This window comes from Choloepus didactylus, chromosome 17, assembly GCF_015220235.1.
Source record: "Choloepus didactylus isolate mChoDid1 chromosome 17, mChoDid1.pri, whole genome shotgun sequence".
In the NCBI taxonomy this organism is placed as follows: domain Eukaryota; kingdom Metazoa; phylum Chordata; class Mammalia; order Pilosa; family Megalonychidae; genus Choloepus; species Choloepus didactylus.
In genome coordinates, this window is record NC_051323.1 from 53,306,800 (window position 1) to 53,325,733 (window position 18,934).

At 39.3% G+C, this 18,934-nt stretch overlaps 1 protein-coding gene across 3 annotated transcripts in view; it reads left to right on the top strand.

The window, feature by feature from the left end:
- The window catches only part of SOS1 (SOS Ras/Rac guanine nucleotide exchange factor 1), a 250,299-nt gene that overhangs the window by 130,251 nt on the left and 101,114 nt on the right, over positions 1 to 18,934 (top strand). For all 3 annotated transcript variants that reach the window (XM_037807581.1, XM_037807582.1, XM_037807583.1), the window contains exon 3: positions 18,476 to 18,607. In XM_037807581.1, the coding sequence (XP_037663509.1) occupies positions 18,476 to 18,607 (132 nt within the window). The remainder of the gene's footprint in view (positions 1 to 18,475; positions 18,608 to 18,934) is intronic.

Here is an 18,934-nt window from a genome sequence, read left to right on the forward strand (position 1 = left end):
TTCTTTCCCTCCCTATCTCCCTTCCTTCCTCTCTCCCTCCCTATGATCCCTCATCTATTGCTCTGTCTTCTGAACATGAGAGGAAGCTGCACACATCCTTGAAAAAACAGTATAATTCACATATACATTTCCCATGAACAAGAACATTCTTTTATGCCATCCCATTAAATGCAGCTAAGAAGTTCAAGGAATTCAACCTTGATACAAAGCTTACATTCTATATTTCCTTTTTTTTTTTTTTTTGCTTAAGTCCCATCTGTGTCCCTTTGAGCCTCCTGTCCTCCATCCTCAGATCCCATCCAGGATCATCCTTGGCATTCAATTGTCATCTATTTAGACTGTCTTTTTTTTTTTTTTCAATTGTGGAAACATATATACAGCCTAAATCTTCCCATTCCACCCCCTCCCTAGCATTCCATTAGTGGGATTAATCACATTTAGAATGTTGCAATGCTATCACCTTCCCACCATCCCTTTCTAGAAGTTTCTCTTCACCCCAAACAGAAGCCCTACACTCATTTCTTAACTCCCCATTGCTCCTTCCCCCACTTCTCGGAACCCCTACTCTACTTTTCATCTCTATGTTCATATTCTCTGATACTTTCTTTGTGTTTACTGTGGTGCCTAAATTTAACATCTTAAATCTATAACGATCTTGTTTTTCTTTGATACCAACTTAAATTCAATAGGACACATAAACTATGTTCCTATACTCCCTCATTCCCCCACTTTTATGTAGTTCTTGTCAAAAATGACATATTTTACATTGAGTCCAAAGCCACTGATTTATCATTACATTTTATGTATTTTAGATCCTGTGGGAAGTAAATAGTAGAGTTACAAATCAAAAATACAGTAGTAGTGGTATTTATATTTACCCTGTGATCTTTAGTGGTACCCTTTATTTCTTCATGTAGTTTCAGTCAATTGTTTAGTGTCCCTTCCTTTCAGCCTGCTCAGCTCCCTTTAGTATTTCTTATAGGACTGATCTACTGGTGGTGAAGTCCCTCAGCTTTTTTCTCTGTCGGTAGGGCAGGTCTTTTATTAGCAAAATCTTTCAGCATTTGTTTGTGAAAAATTTAAGCTCTCCCTCAAATTTGAAAGAGAGTTTTGCTGGATAAAGTATTCTTGGTTGGAAATTTTTCTCTCTCAGAGTTTTAAATATGTCATGCCACTGCCTTCTCGCCTCCATGGTGGCCGCTGAGTAGTCACTACTTAGTCTTACATTGTTTCCTTTGTGGTGAATTGCTTTTCTCTTGCTGCTTTCAGAACTTGCTCCTTTTCTTCAGTATTTGACTGTCTGATCAGAATATGTCTTGGAGTTGGTTTATTTGGATTTATTCTATTTGGAGTTTGCTGGGCATTTATGCTTTATGTATTTATATTGTGTAGAAGGTTTGGGAAGTTTTCCCCAACAATTTCTTTGAATACTCTTTCTAGACCTTTACCCTTCTCTTCCCCTTCTGGGACACCAATGAGTCTTAAATTTGGACGTTGTATTTTATCTATCATATCCCTGAGATTCGTTTCGATTTTTTTTATTTTTTTCTCCATTCTTTCTTTTGTTCTTTCATTTTATTTTCTGATGTCCTCGAGGAGGCTGAGTTGTTGTTCATCTTTCTCTAAACTTGTATTATGAGTATCCAGAGTCTTTAATTTGGCTTACAGTTTATTTTATTTCCATAAGAACTTCTATTTATTTATTTACTCTTGCAATTTCTTCTTTATGTTCTTCTGGGGTCTTCTTTATATCCTTTATATCCTGTGCCATGCTCTTCTTCATGTCCTTTATATCCTGAGCCATGCTCTTGTTGCCTGTCTGTAATTCTTTGATTAATTGTGCCAAGTACTGTGTGTCTTCTGATCTGTTGATTTGGGTGTTTTGGTTTGGGTTCTCCATATCGTCTGGTTTTATCATATGCTTTAAGATTTTCTGTTGTTTTTAGCCTCTTGGCATTTGCTTTACTTATCCCTAATTTGACAGTACTGCAGCTTGGTGGCGTGCACTTTCTCTAACTAACCAGCAGATGGCGTCCATGAGTCACCTGGTCCCCTCCAGTCAGTTCTCCCCCACTTTGTCTTTGTGGTGTATGGGGGTCTGATTCTTGTGGGGTCCAATTGGTGCACCAAGTTTGGGTGTGTTGCTGGTGCTGTCCACCCTGAATGTGGGGTGTGTGTCTGGGTGGTTAGGAAGGCAGGGCAGCTTTAATAATCAAATCTCCTAGGTGTTCCCGGAGATTTAAGGCTGTCTCTCCACTGACCCACAAGTCCTTGGTATTCGTGTAGGGTCCCTGGGATTTCTGAGCTGTTCCCCCTTCCCAGCTGTGCTCTTCCAGGACCTCTGCTGAGGGAGGGCCTTGCCACATCACTAGTGCGCGCCCGGCCTGCCAGGGAAGCCCTGGGTCACTGGGCCGTGCAGGGGCGCTCCCAGCCCGCTTCAAAGATGGTTGAATGGGATGCATTAACTTTCCCCTTTTCACACTGCTCTGCCCTCCCAGCTCCGGGACAATCAGCTGTGGGTGTATTAAAGGCCACTGTCCACGACCAATATTGTGGCTTGTGTGTAGTGCTGTGGGAAAGAATCCCCGTCACAGTGGGTTTCTTGGTGTGGCTCTGGGTTGTGGGTCTGGCCCTGGGCAGGAGCGTCCCCCGCCCGCTGGGGAGATGGCTGCAAGGAATGCGGTTTTTTTTCTCCTTTTGGCTCCCCTCTGCTCCTCTGGTCTCGAGACAATCAGCAGGAGGTGTGGGAAGAGGTATCCTCCACACCAGACACTGAGGCATTAGCCCAGCCCTCTCCCGCCGTGCTTCACTGCATGGCTCTCCCCATCGTATCTGCAGCCACTCCTGGGTTTTTTTTTTAAAGAACTAGTCCATCTCCAAACGCCAGCCCACCATTTCCCCACACCGCAGCATGGCCGAGGGACTTTCCGTTGACTCACTCACTCGATTCATAATGCAGGCTCCTGGTTTCACCAAATGCACGTTCCCTGTGGATTTAGCAGAGCTTGTCTGGCTGGTGCATCGCTGGCAGTGGTGTTCTGGGTCACTTTCTGGTTTTTATCTAGTATTTTTCACAGAGGTGTTTTTTTGCCCTGTCTCACCTAGCTGCCATCTTAGGTTCTCTCCCTGCCCCCTCATTTTTGAAGTATAGTTTTGCTGTATATAGAATTCTTGGTTGGCAGCCTTTCCTTTTAGTGTCTTAAATATATCATACCATTGCCTTCTCACCTCCGTGATTTCTACTGAGAAATCCACACAGAGTCTTGTCGAGCCTCCTCTGTATGTGATGGATCGCTTTTCTCTTGCTGCTTTCAGAATTCTCTGTCTTTGACATTTGGTAACCAGATTGTTAAGTGTCTTCCAGTCAGTCTTCTTTGATCTGTTTCTGTTTGGGGTATGCTGTGCTTCTTGGATGTGTAATTTTATATCTTTCTTAACAAATGGGAAATTTTCAGTGATTATTTCCTGCATTATTCATTCTTCCCCTTTTCCTTTCTCTTTTACTGGCACACCTGTGACATGTATATTTGCTTGCTTCATGTTGTCTTTCAGCTCCCTGAAACCCTGCTCACATTTTTTCCATTCTTTTCTGTTTTGTGTGTAGGATTTCAGATGTTCTGTCTCTAGTTCTTGAATTCTTTCTTCTGCCTCTTCAATCTGCTGTTGTATGTCTCCATTGTGTTTTTCACGTCTTCTTTTGCACTTTCATTTCCATAAGTTCTGCCATTTGTTTTTCGAACTTTTGAATTCTTTCTTATGTTTGCCCAGTGACTTCTTTATATCCTTCTTCTCTTTTGCCATATCTTCCCTCAACTTGTTGATTTGATTTTTGAGTTGATTTAAGAAATTTGTTTAATTAATAATTAGTCATATCAATTCCTGTATTTCAGTTGATTTGCAAAAGTTTGTTCCTTTAGGGTATATCTTTGTTTTTCATGGTGTGATTTGTAATTTTTTGTTGTCTAGGAATCTGGTTTCTGTGATTACTCCAATCATATTTTCCAAGAGCAGATAGGCCCAGGTCTCAGTAGGAGGCTGTGTTCATTATCACATTTCCCTAAGGATGAGACCTAGCAGGTTGTCAGACTTTCCTTTGAGTCTTCTAGACTGTGCCTTTTCCTATCCTGCCCAGAAGGTGGCACTCCCCACCAGTGTAAAAAGGTGTAGTGTATTTAATTCTCAGTGGACCCTGTCCCGGCCATGACCAAGGATGTTAGAAGCCAAGCTTAAGCTGTTTCTCCCCCCACTCCCCCCATCCTCAGGTGCTGGTTTCTCAGTTCTCTGAGGGAGCACTTGCAAATAAGCTGGGCCCCACCCCATCTTTTTTTTTGGAAAGATAAGTCCTTTAGGGAATTGTCTCCTACACTTGAGTTTTTCCTTTGAGTTTCTGATGGTCTTAACTCCACCCTTGCCTGGGTCAGTGCTGACAATTGAAAATGAGTGAGGTTTTCTGTAATGAGCTATTTAGAATAAGAGGGGGAAAAAAAGGGAAAAAAAGTTCTGTAATGAGCTATTTAGAATAAGAGGAAAAAAGGGGGAAAAAGCAAGAAGTCCCCTTTTCAGAGCCAATCTCCAGCCCTCCAGCTCACCAGGCAAGAACCAGAATCGGTACCTGGTTCTGTATGCCCCTTTTCTTGGGACACAGCCCTTTTCCAATATTCTGATCTCAGCGGACTCCAAAAGCCTCTGTTTTGTGTGTGTGTATTTTTTTTTTTTTCTGTCAGCCCTGCCTCCTCTCTGCCAGGAGAAACCTCTGGTTTCCTTTCCTGCTTGCTCCAGGTTTATCGGTGCCCATAACCTATGTTCAGTAGCCCCAATCTGTTAATTAATACTGCATTTGGAGCTTGGTTGAGCTACATTTCCTTGCTCCTAGCAAGGACTGCTTCTTTTTCCCTCAGTGAAGTTTTGCAACTCAGCCTTCCATGCCAGTGGGGGTAGAGTCTCAGCTCCATAGTTTGAGGAGCTTTTCTTACAGTTATATGCTGCGATCTCAGCCATTCCATCCATTCATGGCTGTTGTGTGATGCTGTCTGGTCACCCATGTCCCCCCATCAGTTGTTCCAGACTATTTTCTAGTTGTTCCTGGCTATTTACTAGTTGCTCTAGAGGACTAAGTAAATTCTACACCTCCCTATGCTGCCATCTTGCCTTGCCGCAGTCTCCCTCATTTTTTTTTTTTTTTTAATCATCATTTTATTGAGATATATTCACATACCACGCAGTCATACAAAACAAATTGTACTTTCGATTGTTTACAGTACCATTACATAGTTGTACATTCATCACCTAAATCAATCCCTGACACCTTCATTAGCACACACACAAAAATAACAAGAATAATAATTAGAGTGAAAAAGAGCAATTGAAGTAAAAAAGAACACTAGGTACCTTTGTCTGTTTGTTTGCTTCCCCTACTTTTCTACACATCGATCCATAAACTAGACAAAGTGGAGTTTGGTCCTTATGGCCTTCCCAATCCCACTGTCACCCCTCATAAGCTACATTTTTATACAACTGTCTTCGAGATTCATGGGTTCTGGGTTGTAGTTTAATAGTTTCAGGTATCCACTACCAGCTACCCCAATTCTTTAGAACCTAAAAAAGGTTGTCTAAAGTGTGCGTAAGAGTGCCCACCAGAGTGATCTCTCGGCTCGTTTTGGAATCTCTCTGCCACTGAAGCTTATTTCATTTCCTTTCACATCCCCCTTTTGGTCAAGAAGATGTTCTCCATCCCACGATGCCGGGTCTACATTCCTCCCCGGGAGTCATATTCCACGTTGCCAGGGAGATTCACTTCCCTGGGTGTCTGATCCCACGTAGGGGGGAGGGCAGTGATTTCACCTTTCAAGTTGGCTTAGCCAGAGAGAGAGGGCCACATCTGAGCAACAAAGAGGCATTCTGGAGGAGACTCTTAGGCACAAATACAGGGAGGCCTAGCCTCTCCTTTGCAGCAACCGTCTTCCCAAGGGTAAAACTTATGGTAGAGGGCTCAACCCATCAAACCACTAGTCCCCTATGTCTGTGGTCATGTTAGCAACCATGGAGGTGGGGTAGGCGAATACCCCTGCATTCTCCACAGGCTCCTCAAGGGGGCACTACATCGTTTTTTTTTTTTTTTTTTTTTTTCATTTTTTTTATTTTTTTTTTTTTTTTTTTTTAACTTTCCCTTCTTTTTTCAAATCAACTGTATGAAAAAAAAAGTTAAAAAGAAAACAAACATACAATAAAAGAACATTTCAAAGAGACCATAGCAAGGGAGTAAGAAAAAGACAACTAACCTAAGATAACTGCTTAACTTCCAACATGTTCCTACTTTACCCCAAGAAAGTTACATACTATAGCAACATTTCAGTGAACTTGTTCCTACTACATCCATCAGAAATTAACAGACCATAGTCATTTCTGGGCATCCCCAGAACGTTAAATAGCTTATCTGTTCTTCTTGGATTATTGTTCCCCCTTCCTTAATTGCTCTCTACTGCTAGTTCCCCTACATTCTACATTATAAACCATTTGTTTTACATTTTTCAAAGTTCACATTAGTGGTAGCATATAATATTTCTCTTTTTGTGCCTGGCTTATTTCGCTCAGCATTATGTCTTCAAGGTTCATCCATGTTGTCATATGTTTCACCAGATCGTTCCTTCTTACTGCCGCGTAGTATTCCATCGTGTGTATATACCACATTTTATTTATCCACTCATCTGTTGATGGACATTTGGGTTGTTTCCATCTCTTGGCAATTGTGAATAATGCTGCTATGAACATTGGCGTGCAGATATCTGTTCGTGTCACTGCTTTCCGATCTTCCGGGTATATCCCGAGAAGTGCAATCGCTGGATCGAATGGTAGCTCTATCTCTAGTTTTCTAAGGAACTGCCAGACTGACTTCCAGAGTGGCTGAACCATTATACAGTCCCACCAACAATGAATAAGAGTTCCAATTTCTCCACATCCCCTCCAGCATTTGTAGTTTCCTGTTTGTTTAATGGCAGCCATTCTAACCGGTGTTAGATGGTATCTCATTGTGGTCTTAATTTGCATCTCTCTAATAGCTAGTGAAGCTGAACATTTTTTCATGTGTTTCTTGGCCATTTGTATTTCCTCTTCAGAGAACTGTCTTTTCATATCTTTTGCCCATTTTATAATTGGGCTGTCTGTACTATTGTCATTGAGTTGTAGGATTTCTTTGTATATGCAAGATATCAGTCTTTTGTCAGATACATGGTTTCCAAAAATTTTTTCCCATTGAGTTGGCTGCCTCTTTACCTTTTTGAGAAATTCCTTTGAGGTGCAGAAACTTCTAAGCTTGAGGAGTTCCCATTTATCTATTTTCTCTTTTGTTGCTTGTGCTTTGGGTGTAAAGTCTAGGAAGTGGCCTCCTAATACAAGGTCTTGAAGATGTTTTCCTACATTATCTTCTAGGAGTTTAATGGTACTTTCTTTTATATTGAGATCTTTGGTCCATTTTGAGTTAATTTTTGTGTAGGGGGTGAGGTAGGGGTCCTCTTTCATTCTTTTGGATATGGATATCCAACTCTCCCAGCCCCATTTGTTGAAAAGACCATTATGGCTCAGTTCGGTGACTTTGGGGGCCTTATCAAAGATCAGTCGGCCATAGATCTGAGGGTCTATCTCTGAATTCTCAATTCGATTCCATTGATCTATATGTCTATCTTTGTGCCAGTACCATGCTGTTTTGGCAACTGTGGCTTTATAATAAGCTTCAAAGTCAGGGAGTGTAAGTCCTCCCACTTCGTTTTTCTTTTTTAAAGTGTCTTTAGCAATTCGAGGCATCTTCCCTTTCCAAATAAATTTGATAACTAGCTTTTCCAAGTCTGCAAAGTAGGTTGTTGGAATTTTGATTGGGATTGCATTGAATCTGTAGATGAGTTTGGGTAGAATTGACATCTTAATGACATTTAGCCTTCCTATCCATGAACATGGAATATTTTTCCATCTTTTAAGGTCCCCTTCTATTTCTTTTAGTAGAGTTATGTAGTTTTCTTTGTATAGGTCTTTTACATCTTTGGTTAAGTTTATTCCTAGGTACTTGATTTTTTTAGTTGCTATTGAAAATGGTATCTTTTTCTTGAGTGTCTCTTCAGTTTGTTCATTTCTAGCATATAGAAACATTACTGACTTATGTGCATTAATCTTGTATCCCGCTACTTTGCTAAATTTGTTTATTAGCTCTAGTAGGTGTATCGTTGATTTCTCAGGGTTTTCTAGATATAAGATCATATCATCTGCAAACAATGACAGTTTTACTTCTTCTTTTCCAATTTGGATGCCTTTTATTTCTTTGTCTTGCCGGATTGCCCTGGCTAGCACTTCCAGCACAATGTTGAATAACAGTGGTGACAGCGGGCATCCTTGTCTTGTTCCTGATCTTAGAGGGAAGGCTTTCAGTCTCTCACCATTGAGTACTATGCTGGCTGTGGGTTTTTCATATATGCTCTTTATCATGTTGAGGAAGTTTCCTTCAATTCCTACCTTTTGAAGTGTTTTTATCAAAAACGGATGTTGGATTTTGTCAAATGCTTTTTCAGCATCTATTGAGATGATCAATTGATTTTTCCCTTTCGAGTTTTTAATGTGTTGTAATACATTGATTGTTTTTCTTATGTTGAACCATCCTTGCATGCCTGGAATGAACCCCACTTGGTCATGGTGTATGATTTTTTTAATGTGTCTTTGGATTCGATTTGCAAGTATTTTGTTGAGGATTTTTGCATCTATATTCATTAGGGAGATTGGCCGGTAGTTTTCCTTTTTTGTAGCATCTTTGCCTGGTTTTGGTATTAGATTGATGTTAGCTTCATAAAATGAGTTAGGTAGTGTTCCATTTTTTTCAATGTTTTGAAAGAGTTTGAGTAAGATTGGTGTCAGTTCTTTCTGGAAAGTTTGGTAGAATTCCCCTGTGAAGCCATCTGGCCCTGGGCATTTATTTGTGGGAAGATTTTTGATGACTGATTGGATCTCTTTGCTTGTGATGGGTTGGTTGAGGTCTTCTATTTCTTCTCTGGTCAGTCTAGGTTGTTCATATGTTTCCAGGAAATTGTCCATTTCTTCTACATTATCCAGTTTGTTGCCATACAGTTGTTCATAATATCCTCTTATAATTTTTTTAATTTCTTCAGGATCTGCAGTTATGTCACCTTTTTCATTCATTATTTTGTTTATATGGGTCTTCTCTCTTTTTGATTTTGTCAGTCTAGCTAGGGGCTTGTCAATCTTGTTGATCTTCTCAAAGAACCAACTTTTGGTGATATTTATCCTTTCTATTGTTTTTTTGTTCTCTATGTCATTTATTTCTGCTTTAATCCTTGTTATTTCTTTTCTTGTACTTGGTTTAGGATTGGTTTGCTGTTCATTTTCTAGCTTCTTCAGTTGATCCATTAGTTCTTTGATTTTGGCTCTTTCTTCCTTTTTAATATATGCGTTTAGTGCTATAAATTTCCCCCTTAGCACTGCTTTTGCTGCATCCCATAGGTTTTGGTATGTTGTGTTCTCATTTTCATTCGTCTCTATATATTTAGCAATTTCTCTTGCTATTTCTTCTTTAACCCACTGATTGTTTAGGAGTGTGTTGTTTAACCTCCAGGTATTTGTGAATTTTCTAAGTCTCTGATGGTTATTGACTTCTAATTGTATTCCATTGTGGTCAGAGAATGTGCTTTGAATAATTTCAATCTTTTTAAATTTATTGAGACTTGTTTTATGTCCCAGCATATGATCTATTCTGGAGAAAGTTCCGTGAGCACTAGAAAAGTATGTGTATCCTGTTGATTTGGGATGTAATGTCCTGTAGATGTCTGTTAAATCTAATTCATTTATCAGATTGTTTAGGTTTTCAATTTCCTTATTGGTCTTCTGTCTGGTTGATCTATCTATAGGAGAGAGTGATGTGTTGAAGTCTCCCACAATTATTGTGGAAACATCAATTGCTTCCTTTAGTTTTGCCAATGTTTCTCTCATGTATTTTGTGGCACCTTGATTGGGTGCATAGACATTTACGATTGTTATTTCTTCTTGCTGAATTGCCCCTTTTATTAGTATGTAGTGGCCTTCTTTGTCTCTCAAAACATCCCTGCATTTGAAGTCTATTTTATCTGAGATTAAAATTGCTACACCTGCTTTCTTTTGGCTGTAGCTTGCATGAAATATTTTTTTCCATCCTTTCACTTTCAGTTTCTTTGTGTCCCTGTGTCTAAGATGAGTCTCTTGTATGCAACATATTGATGGTTCATTTTTTTTGATCCATTCTGCGAATCTATATCTTTTAATTGGGGAGTTTAATCCATTTACATTCAACGTTAAAACCGTGAAGGCATTTCTTGAATCGGCCATCTTATCCTTTGGATTATGTTTGCCATATTTTTCCCTCTCTCTATTAATATCCTTTATTGTACCCATACCGAATCTCTTTAGTACTGAACCTTTCTCCAAGTCTCTCTGTCCTGTCTTTGTTTCTCTGTCTGTAGGGCTCCCTTTAGTATCTCCAGTAGGGCAGGTCTCTTGTTAGCAAATTCTCTCAGCATTTCTTTGTCTGTGAAAAATTTAAGCTCTCCCTCAAATTTGAAGGAGAGCTTTGCTGGATAAAGTATTCTTGGCTGGAAATTCCTCTCACTCAGAATTTTAAATATATAGTGCCACTGCCTTCTCGCCTCCATGGTGGCTGCTGAGTAGTCACTACTTAGTCTTATGCTGTTTCCTTTGTATGTGGTGAATTGCTTTTCTCTTGCTGCTTTCAGAACTTGCTCCTTCTCTTCTATGTTTGACAGTGTGATCAGTATATGTCTCGGAGTGGGTTTTTTTGGATTTATTCTATTTGGAGTTCGCTGAGCATTTATGATTTGTGTATTTATGTTGTTTAGAAGATTTGGGAAGTTTTCCCCAACAATTTCTTTGAATACTCTTCCTAGACCTTTACCCTTTTCTTCCCCTTCTGGGACACCAATGAGTCTTATATTCGGACGTTTCATATTATCTATCATATCCCTGAGGTCCATTTCGAGTTTTTTCAATTTTTTTCCCCATTCTTTCTTTTATGCTTTCATTTTCCATTCTGTCATCTTCCAGGTCACTGATTCGTTGTTCAACTTCCTCTAGTCTTGTACTATGAGTGTCCAGAATCTTTTTAATTTGGTCAACAGTTTCTTTAATTTCCATAAGATCATCCATTTTTTTATTTAGTCTTGCAATGTCTTCTTTATGCTCTTCTAGGGTCTTCTTGATTTCCTTCATATCCCGTACTAGGGTCTCATTGTTCATCTTTAGTTCTTTGAGTAGCTGCTCTAGGTGTGTCTCTTCTGGTCTTTTGATTTGGGTGCTTGGGCTTGGGTTATCCATATCGTCTGGTTTTTTCATATGCTTTATAATTTTCTGTTGTTTCTGGCCTCGTGGCATTTGCTGAACTTGATAGGGTTCTTTTAGGGTTTGTAGACCAGTTGAAGTCCTTATCTCTAATTTATCAGATCTACAGCTTCGTGGAGTATACTTTCTCTAACTAACCAGCAGGTGGCGTCCACGAGCCACCTGTTCTCCACAAGCCAGATCTCCCCTGCTTAGCCTTTTTGGTGAGTGGGGGAGTGAGTCTTGTGGGGCCCAATTGGTGTCCCAAGCCTGCGTGTGTAGTTGGTGTTGCCTGCCCTGTATGTGGGGCGTGTTTCTGGGCAGTCGGGGAGGGGGGGTGGCCCTAACAATCAAATCTCCCTGATGATCCTAGAGTTTTAAAGCTACTGCAATAGTCTAATCCTTCAGTTCAGTCCTGCCACAGTTTGTCTCTGCCACTGACCCACAAGTCTTTGGTATTGGCGTATGGCTCCTGAGACTTGCAAGTGGGCCCCTCTTCCAGGCTGTGCACCCCGGGTCCTCTGTTGAGGGATGACTGTGCTATGTCGCAGGTGAGTGCCGTCCCCCCAGGGCAGTTCTGGGCTGCTGGGCTGTGTTGGTTGGCTCCCAGTCTGCTCAAATGATGGCTGAATGGGGCTCTGTTAATTCACACTGCTCCCCCTTCCCAGCTCTGGGACATTCAGCTGAGGTTGCAGGGAAGGCTAATGTCCACGCCCAGTTTTGTGGTGTGTGCCTGTTATTTGAAGCACTTCCGTCACACTGGGTTGTCTGGGGCAGCTCTGGGCTATGGGGCTGGCGATGGGCAGGAGTGTTTCCTGTCCACCAGGATGGTGGCTGTGAGCAGACACCCCCCTTTTCTTGGGAAGTTGTGTTGTTTAGTGAATTTTCTCAGCCACTGGATTATTGCCTTTTGTCTCAGAGCTCTCTTAGTTCTGCTCTTGACTTGACGTGCCCAAATTTCAATTCTTTGAAGCTTTCTGTATTGAGCTTCTTAGAGTAATTGTTTTAGAAAAATCAAAAAGGATTTAAAAAAAAAAAAAAAAAAAAAAAACAAAAAAAAAAAAACGGCCCTCCTCAGAGATCTAATGGGTTATTGAAATGCTAATAGACTAAGCAACCAGGGCCATTAAGGAAAGGTGCCCAGGGCAGAGAGATCAGCCTTGCTTCGGGATTTGCATATGCGCCTCAAGGCCTGATCTCCGCCCTTCCCCTTTCTGTGTTCACCAGAACTCCAAAAATCCTCTGCTTTTATTTTGGAGTTTTTCGTGTTGTTTTTTTTCTATGCCTGTCTCCTCTCTGCTGGGCTGGCTGCTCTCAGAGTCTCTGGTGTCTGGCCTCAGTCTATCTATGGTTGGAGTTTGAATCAGTAGAATGAGTTTCCGGTAAGAGCAGCCACTGCAATTCTCCCTTCTCCTTCCTGGAGCTGACAGCCCCTCCTCCCCCGGGACTGAGCCTGGCAGGGAGGGGCGCGGGTCCCCTGGCCGCAAAAACTTACAGATTTCGCTGATCTCAGCAGTTCCACGTTTTCATGAGTGTTGTATGAAGTATGCCCAAAGACAGATTGCTCTGTGGTGTCCAGTCCACGCAGTTCCTGGCTTTTTACCTACTTTCCTGGAGGAGTAACTAAAACATACAGCTCACCAGTCTGCCATCTTGCCCCGCCTCTTCCCTCATTTTTGAAGGACAGTTTTGCTGGATATAGAATTCTTGGTTGGCAGTTTTTCTTTCAGTATCTTAAATATATCATGTCATTGCCTTCTTACCACCATGGTTTCTGCAGAGAAATTTGTACATAGTCTTATCAATCATCCCTTGTATGTGATGTATTGCTTTTCTCTTGCTGCTTTCAGAATTCTATCTGTGTCTTTGACATTGGATAATGTGATCATTAAGTGTATTTTTAGCTCTCTAGGCATCTTATTTTCTTGATTAGTTTATTCTGTAGCTCTTTTTCTCTCTTTTACTTAGGATTTTCTTGTTGGTTGGCTTTGTTCTCTATTCTTTGGCATGCAGTTAACCTTACTCTAGACCTCTAACATAGCTTCTGTTTAGTTGATCAGAATTTTTCAGCTCATGTTTTTCTGGTTCTTGCCCTGCCTCTATGTAACCTTTATGTGAGAGGGTCTCCCCAGATATGATTGACCCCAATCAGATTTTCCCAGTCCAGACAGGCCCAAGTTTCAGGTGGAGAGTGTAATCTGTGTGAAGTTTCCAGTTCTTCTCTGAGTATTTACCAGCTGCCCTAGATGGATAACTAAATTCCACACGTCACCACTCCACCATCTTGCCCTGCCCTCTGTGTGTACTTATTTGATTAATTATTCCAAGTTCTGTATCTCCTCTGGCTTTTTAATTTGGCCATTTGGCTTGGCCCTATCTTTTTGAATTGTTATATGCTTTGTGATTTTCTGTTGATTTCATGATATCTGCTTATCTCAGTGTTATTTTGGAATATGCAAGTCTGTTTGGACATTTGTATAAAATTTGGCATAATCACTAATTGCCAGAACAACTATTTGCAAGGATGTATTTTCCCTGTCTTCCCAGCAGATGGCACTCTTGGGTTACCTCTTCCGCTCAAACCTGCTTTTCCCTTACTGTAGCTGTGTGCTGGGCGGGGTCCAACTGCATTGGAAATCCAATCCTCTCTTTGCACTGGAGACTGCCAGCCCTGGGGGTGGGGTTTGGGCTTTGTGCAATTTGGGGAGAATCCCCCTAAGGTCACAATGGATCTGGTGATTTCCCAGGACTCCGAGTGGATCAGTCTCAGGCTGTGGGGCTGCAAGTTTTACCTTTCCCAGCCCTCAGCCAGCTCAGAGGTACTCTTTTAGTCACCCCACAAGATCCTTGCCCGCCATGTGTCCACAGGTCTGGGGTGGGGTTAGGGCTCCTGGTGCTTCCATGTGGCACTGGCACCCTCCCTTATCCCTGCCTCTCTGCCTGTGCACACTGCGGGCTTCCATGCAGGAAGAGTAAAGGCAGTGACACACAGACCGTCTTTCTAGCCTGCTCATTGTCAGATGGGCTGTGCTCAGCTCTGCATCCCTTCTCCTTCCAAGGGAGTGGCCCCCTGTCCTCCCCAGAGCCAGGTGTCCACAGCGCCCAGCCTCAGAACTGAGGGGTAGGCACTGCATGCTGCCCCAAGATTTCTGTGTGTGGCCAACACAAATCCATTGGTTCCTGAGTTCCCTCGCAGTAGCTCCCAGCTGTAGTGCTGAGAAAGGTTATCTCCCCAGCTGGTTGCTGAGATGGGAGTACAGGGGTGCAGATCTCCTCCCTCTCCCACTCCTGCCTGCAAGTAGCTGCCAGCCCTGGTGGTGGTCCTGATTGAGCAAATTCACCCTGTCCTTTCAGTTGTAATTTCTCTGCTTTTTCATCCAGGTCCCCACTATATTTTGTAGAGTTCTCTGGATGCTGGGAACTGCTGTCCCAGTCATTTTCTGCCTTTTCTCTAGTTATTCCACGGGGTGGAAGTTTTTTCTCCCGCTCCTATTCCACCATCTTCCTGGAAGTCTCCTCATATTTGAATTTTTAAGTCTTTGATGACTTTAAAGTATAAACTTTGATTACTTTAAAGTATAAACAGTACAAAGTAGAGTGGCAATTATTGCTTAATGTGTGGCCCCTAGGGGATTTAATGAAAAAACATGTGATTTTTAGATTTCATTGGTTTTGGGAGAATAAGTACTTCAAAATTCCTTGAAGGAAGTTGGATTCCATTCATGTCTAGAATTTTGTTTATGCTAATTTACAAGTCTTGGTAAATCATATTATAGATCATCACAAATTGTAAACTATCATAGTACAAATGAATGGAATTTTGTTTTATTCATGTAGCCAATATTAACTGATTCATACCACGAATTATCTGAGTGTCTTCCATCTGTCAGGCAGTGTTCCAAATGAATAAATAAGTAGATATAAGTCCTCTGGGCTTACAGAGGAGGGATATATGTTATTTGGCCCTGTTCATTCAAATTAATTCAAGTTTTTAAAAAATAGTATATAAAAAATTTTCAGTCTGTTTTTTCCTACCTCTCCTGTAAGAAGTATCATTTTCTGCATGTAATATTTTTTAAAAATAGAAGCAAAAACATGAGACGTTATCGCCTCCATGAAGTTGTAAGGTTTCTGGTGATCTATTAGTATGTCCTTGGTCCTCTTAAACAACTCCATAACTAGTATTGTTGGTTTTTTTTTTTTCTTACTGTGATCTATTCCTGGCAAAGTGAGGTCTTGTCTTTTCATAATTGTACTTTTTCTTTATTTCTCTCTGGTTGTCTAGACTGATTTCCATTTGTTATGTCTTTCCTATTTCCCTTTCCTGCCTATGTGTCTTGTATTTAACCAAGGTTGACTTCTTAGGACACTGCTGCACTTTTTTTCCCATTTAACTCTGATAGAGGAGCACCAAGCTTTTTTGGACTCTTATCCTAAAATTTTACAAATCTGCTTTCCTTTTCCACTCATTTTTTTTTCTAACTTTTTCCCCCCATTTCCTTGGCATCCTAAAGAGTCCTTATTATTTCTAGTAAGTTTTTTGTTAACACTTAGATTTTCCAAAGTAATTTCTCCCTCTTTTCTGTCTTTCTCAACAAAATAAATTACCCCCCCACATTCTAAGCTTTTACTAAAAAGACTTCAAATGCATGTATGGGTCTGAAGGTTTTTCACTGAAGCGCACAGGTAGGAATTTTCATGAGGTCCTAGAATATGTATTGGAGTTAATCTTCAAGATTTATGTAAACCCCTTAATTATGTAAAAGGAAAAGATAAGATTCTGCTAAGAAGAGGCAGAGCTGAATTTCAAACCCAGCTCTGTATCTCCTTTATTTTTCCTAAAGCTTCTACGTATAAATCAAGATGGAGTTTCTTATTTAAAACAAAATTATTAATCTTGAAAGCATCGAAGTAATAAAATTCTAATTATTGAATCTTTCATTAATCTTTTCTCCTGGGGCTTCTTTACTTTTAAAATAATATATAAAATAATCATGAAAAGAAATTTTAATTTGATATAAAGTTATAATTAAATTTGCCACTACAAGAGATAAAGTAATTATTTCAGTTTGGCCTTTCCATGTTCAGTGAACCTTTTATGTTCCTGAATATATACTATTTGGTAATTTCATTCCATTAATCCACTAATAAGTAAGTTCAAAATGGGCTGTTCCTTGTCATTATTTTCCTTTTCTTCTGTCATTCCTGATTTTCTTTCCCCATCTTTCATTTCTCAAAACAATGGTAAATTTGGAATGGGATGGATAAAATTGAGGTGGATAGGGATTGCTAATCTATTTTCTTTTTCCCCTCCTAATCTCTGCCTACAGTTTACCTCCTTAATTCCACCACTGGTGACTTTTTAACTTTTTTTAAAAAGACATATATTAAATCAGTTTAGAATTGTCAGATTGAGTTCACCCTCCTTCCTCTTCTATCCTCAGTATATACTAGTGTTTTTTATACTCCCGTTTATGACCCATTATATTAAGTCATGAAATCAATTTCATGTATTGTTCAACAAACATGTTTTCAATTAAATAGAATAGAAAATACTAGTGCAGTGCACATAATAAGGACGGGTTTTGTTTATGAAACTGTATTTCAGTTTTGCACACACACGTGTTTGTGTATATGTCTGTGTTAAACACGGTAGTGTAGCGTTAAATGTATTGAGAATGTATTTCTTGATGGGTTGAAATTTTAAAAAATGTTAGAAAGCACAGAGGCATACCTTTATTAGTACCATGGTTATCCTTCTTTAGTTAATCATGGATTAAATCCATCAGTGTAAAAATTTTAATTGGAGAACATGGTAAAGTTAGTCCTAACTCTTTTAATTGTCATTTTTGGATGAACAAGGCTATAGAATTGACTTGGAGAAAAGGGAAACAATTTTCATTTCATATAGCCCTTTCTACTCCTTTTCCATCTGTCATACTCCCCCAATATTTTGGACCTTTGTGTATTGCCTTGATTATATGAGTAGTATCCTGGCAAATGGTATTTCAACTTGACATTTGAAAAACTATATAAACTCCCTTTTAACTAAAATAATTTCTTTCAACATACCTCTAATTCTATTAATTGGAATTAAAATTATTGCTTCTTTGATTTGGCAACTGATTTAGCCTTAAACATAGATGAAGAGAAGAATTTTTAATAAAATTTTAAATCTACTTGTCACCTTTCTTTCCAGAGTATCATATGGCAATCTTTTTTATTTTTCATTTTAATAGTAAATAACAAAATTTTTAATTTAGGTATGTAATCAGGAAAAATGTTTAATTTTTTTGAAGTGATTTTTGCATGCACACATCCATTCAAAATGTGCTAAAATGATTTAATAGTGACCTCTACTGGTTCTAATTACAGTATCTTGCAAGTGGCTTTTAAAAAATGAATGGATGAAAGAAACTGTTTGGAAGTGAAATACATTGGTTTATTAAAGTAAGGAAACTCAACTGTGGTATTTACATGAGTTCTTTCACTTTCAATGGAAATTTTAACAAAATAACTTCTAGAAAATAAACGGTATTTTGTTCAAAATTAATGACATATTGAGAACTCTAACCCTAATGATAAAAATAGCATTAAAATTGTTATTACCAATGTAAACTATTGATTTCCACAATTTGTAAATAGTTTGAAGTCAAGTACCTTTGAATGATGGAAAAAGAAAAAAAATTCTAGATATTTCAATTGCAAAATGCTACTCATGATTGTAATTGGTATTGAAAGTAAGGACAAATGAAAATTGGATTTAGATATTTGCCTTTTGAACTTAGATCTTGTTCTTTGAAACTGTATAAAAATAGTGTTTAAAATTACTTTTCCTACTCATTCTTGTCAGTTTTATCTCAGTGAAATTAGAATTCATGAAGTGATTCCTCCCACTAGGTAATGTGAGGTTACGTTTAGCCTCCTAATTTTTTAAGTGAGAAACTAATACATTGACATTTGAAGTTTTTTCTTAACTTAAGTGTGTTTGTAATGTAAATTATACCACATGTGAAAAGCTCTGCTTTTGGTATTCTCTGATTTTTAAAGTAAATTGTAAATGAAGAACACTGCTTAATATATTTGTTGCTTAGTTTTTATTTTCCTATTTTCTAAGGAACGTGTTCAAAAAAGTTTCCCTCATCCAATTGATAAATGGGCAATAGCTGATGCCCAGTCAGCTATTGAGAAGAAGAAGCGAAGAAACCCTTTATCTCTCCCAGTAGAAAAAATTCATCCTTTATTAAAGGTAAAGCTGAAATACTGTCTTCTTGCCTTTTAAAAGCAAAATAAAAAACACAATTTTCAAGCACTAGGAATATATTTCATGGGTAATAGAGTTAATTGAACAGTGAAGTTCTCTTATTTACTTCTTCTGGAGATTCCTGTGGTAGGGAGGGAAGTTATGATAGTAGAAAAGTGTAAGTCAGGCAACATGATTTAAAGTAATTTTATACCAGCACTAATAATGAAGCAAATGGAAGGGACTAAGGGGAGTTATGGATTTTGTTCATCTCGGGTGTTGGTAGAACCTCAAAGAGAATTTGTAACACTCCTTTCTTGTGGGTTATATACC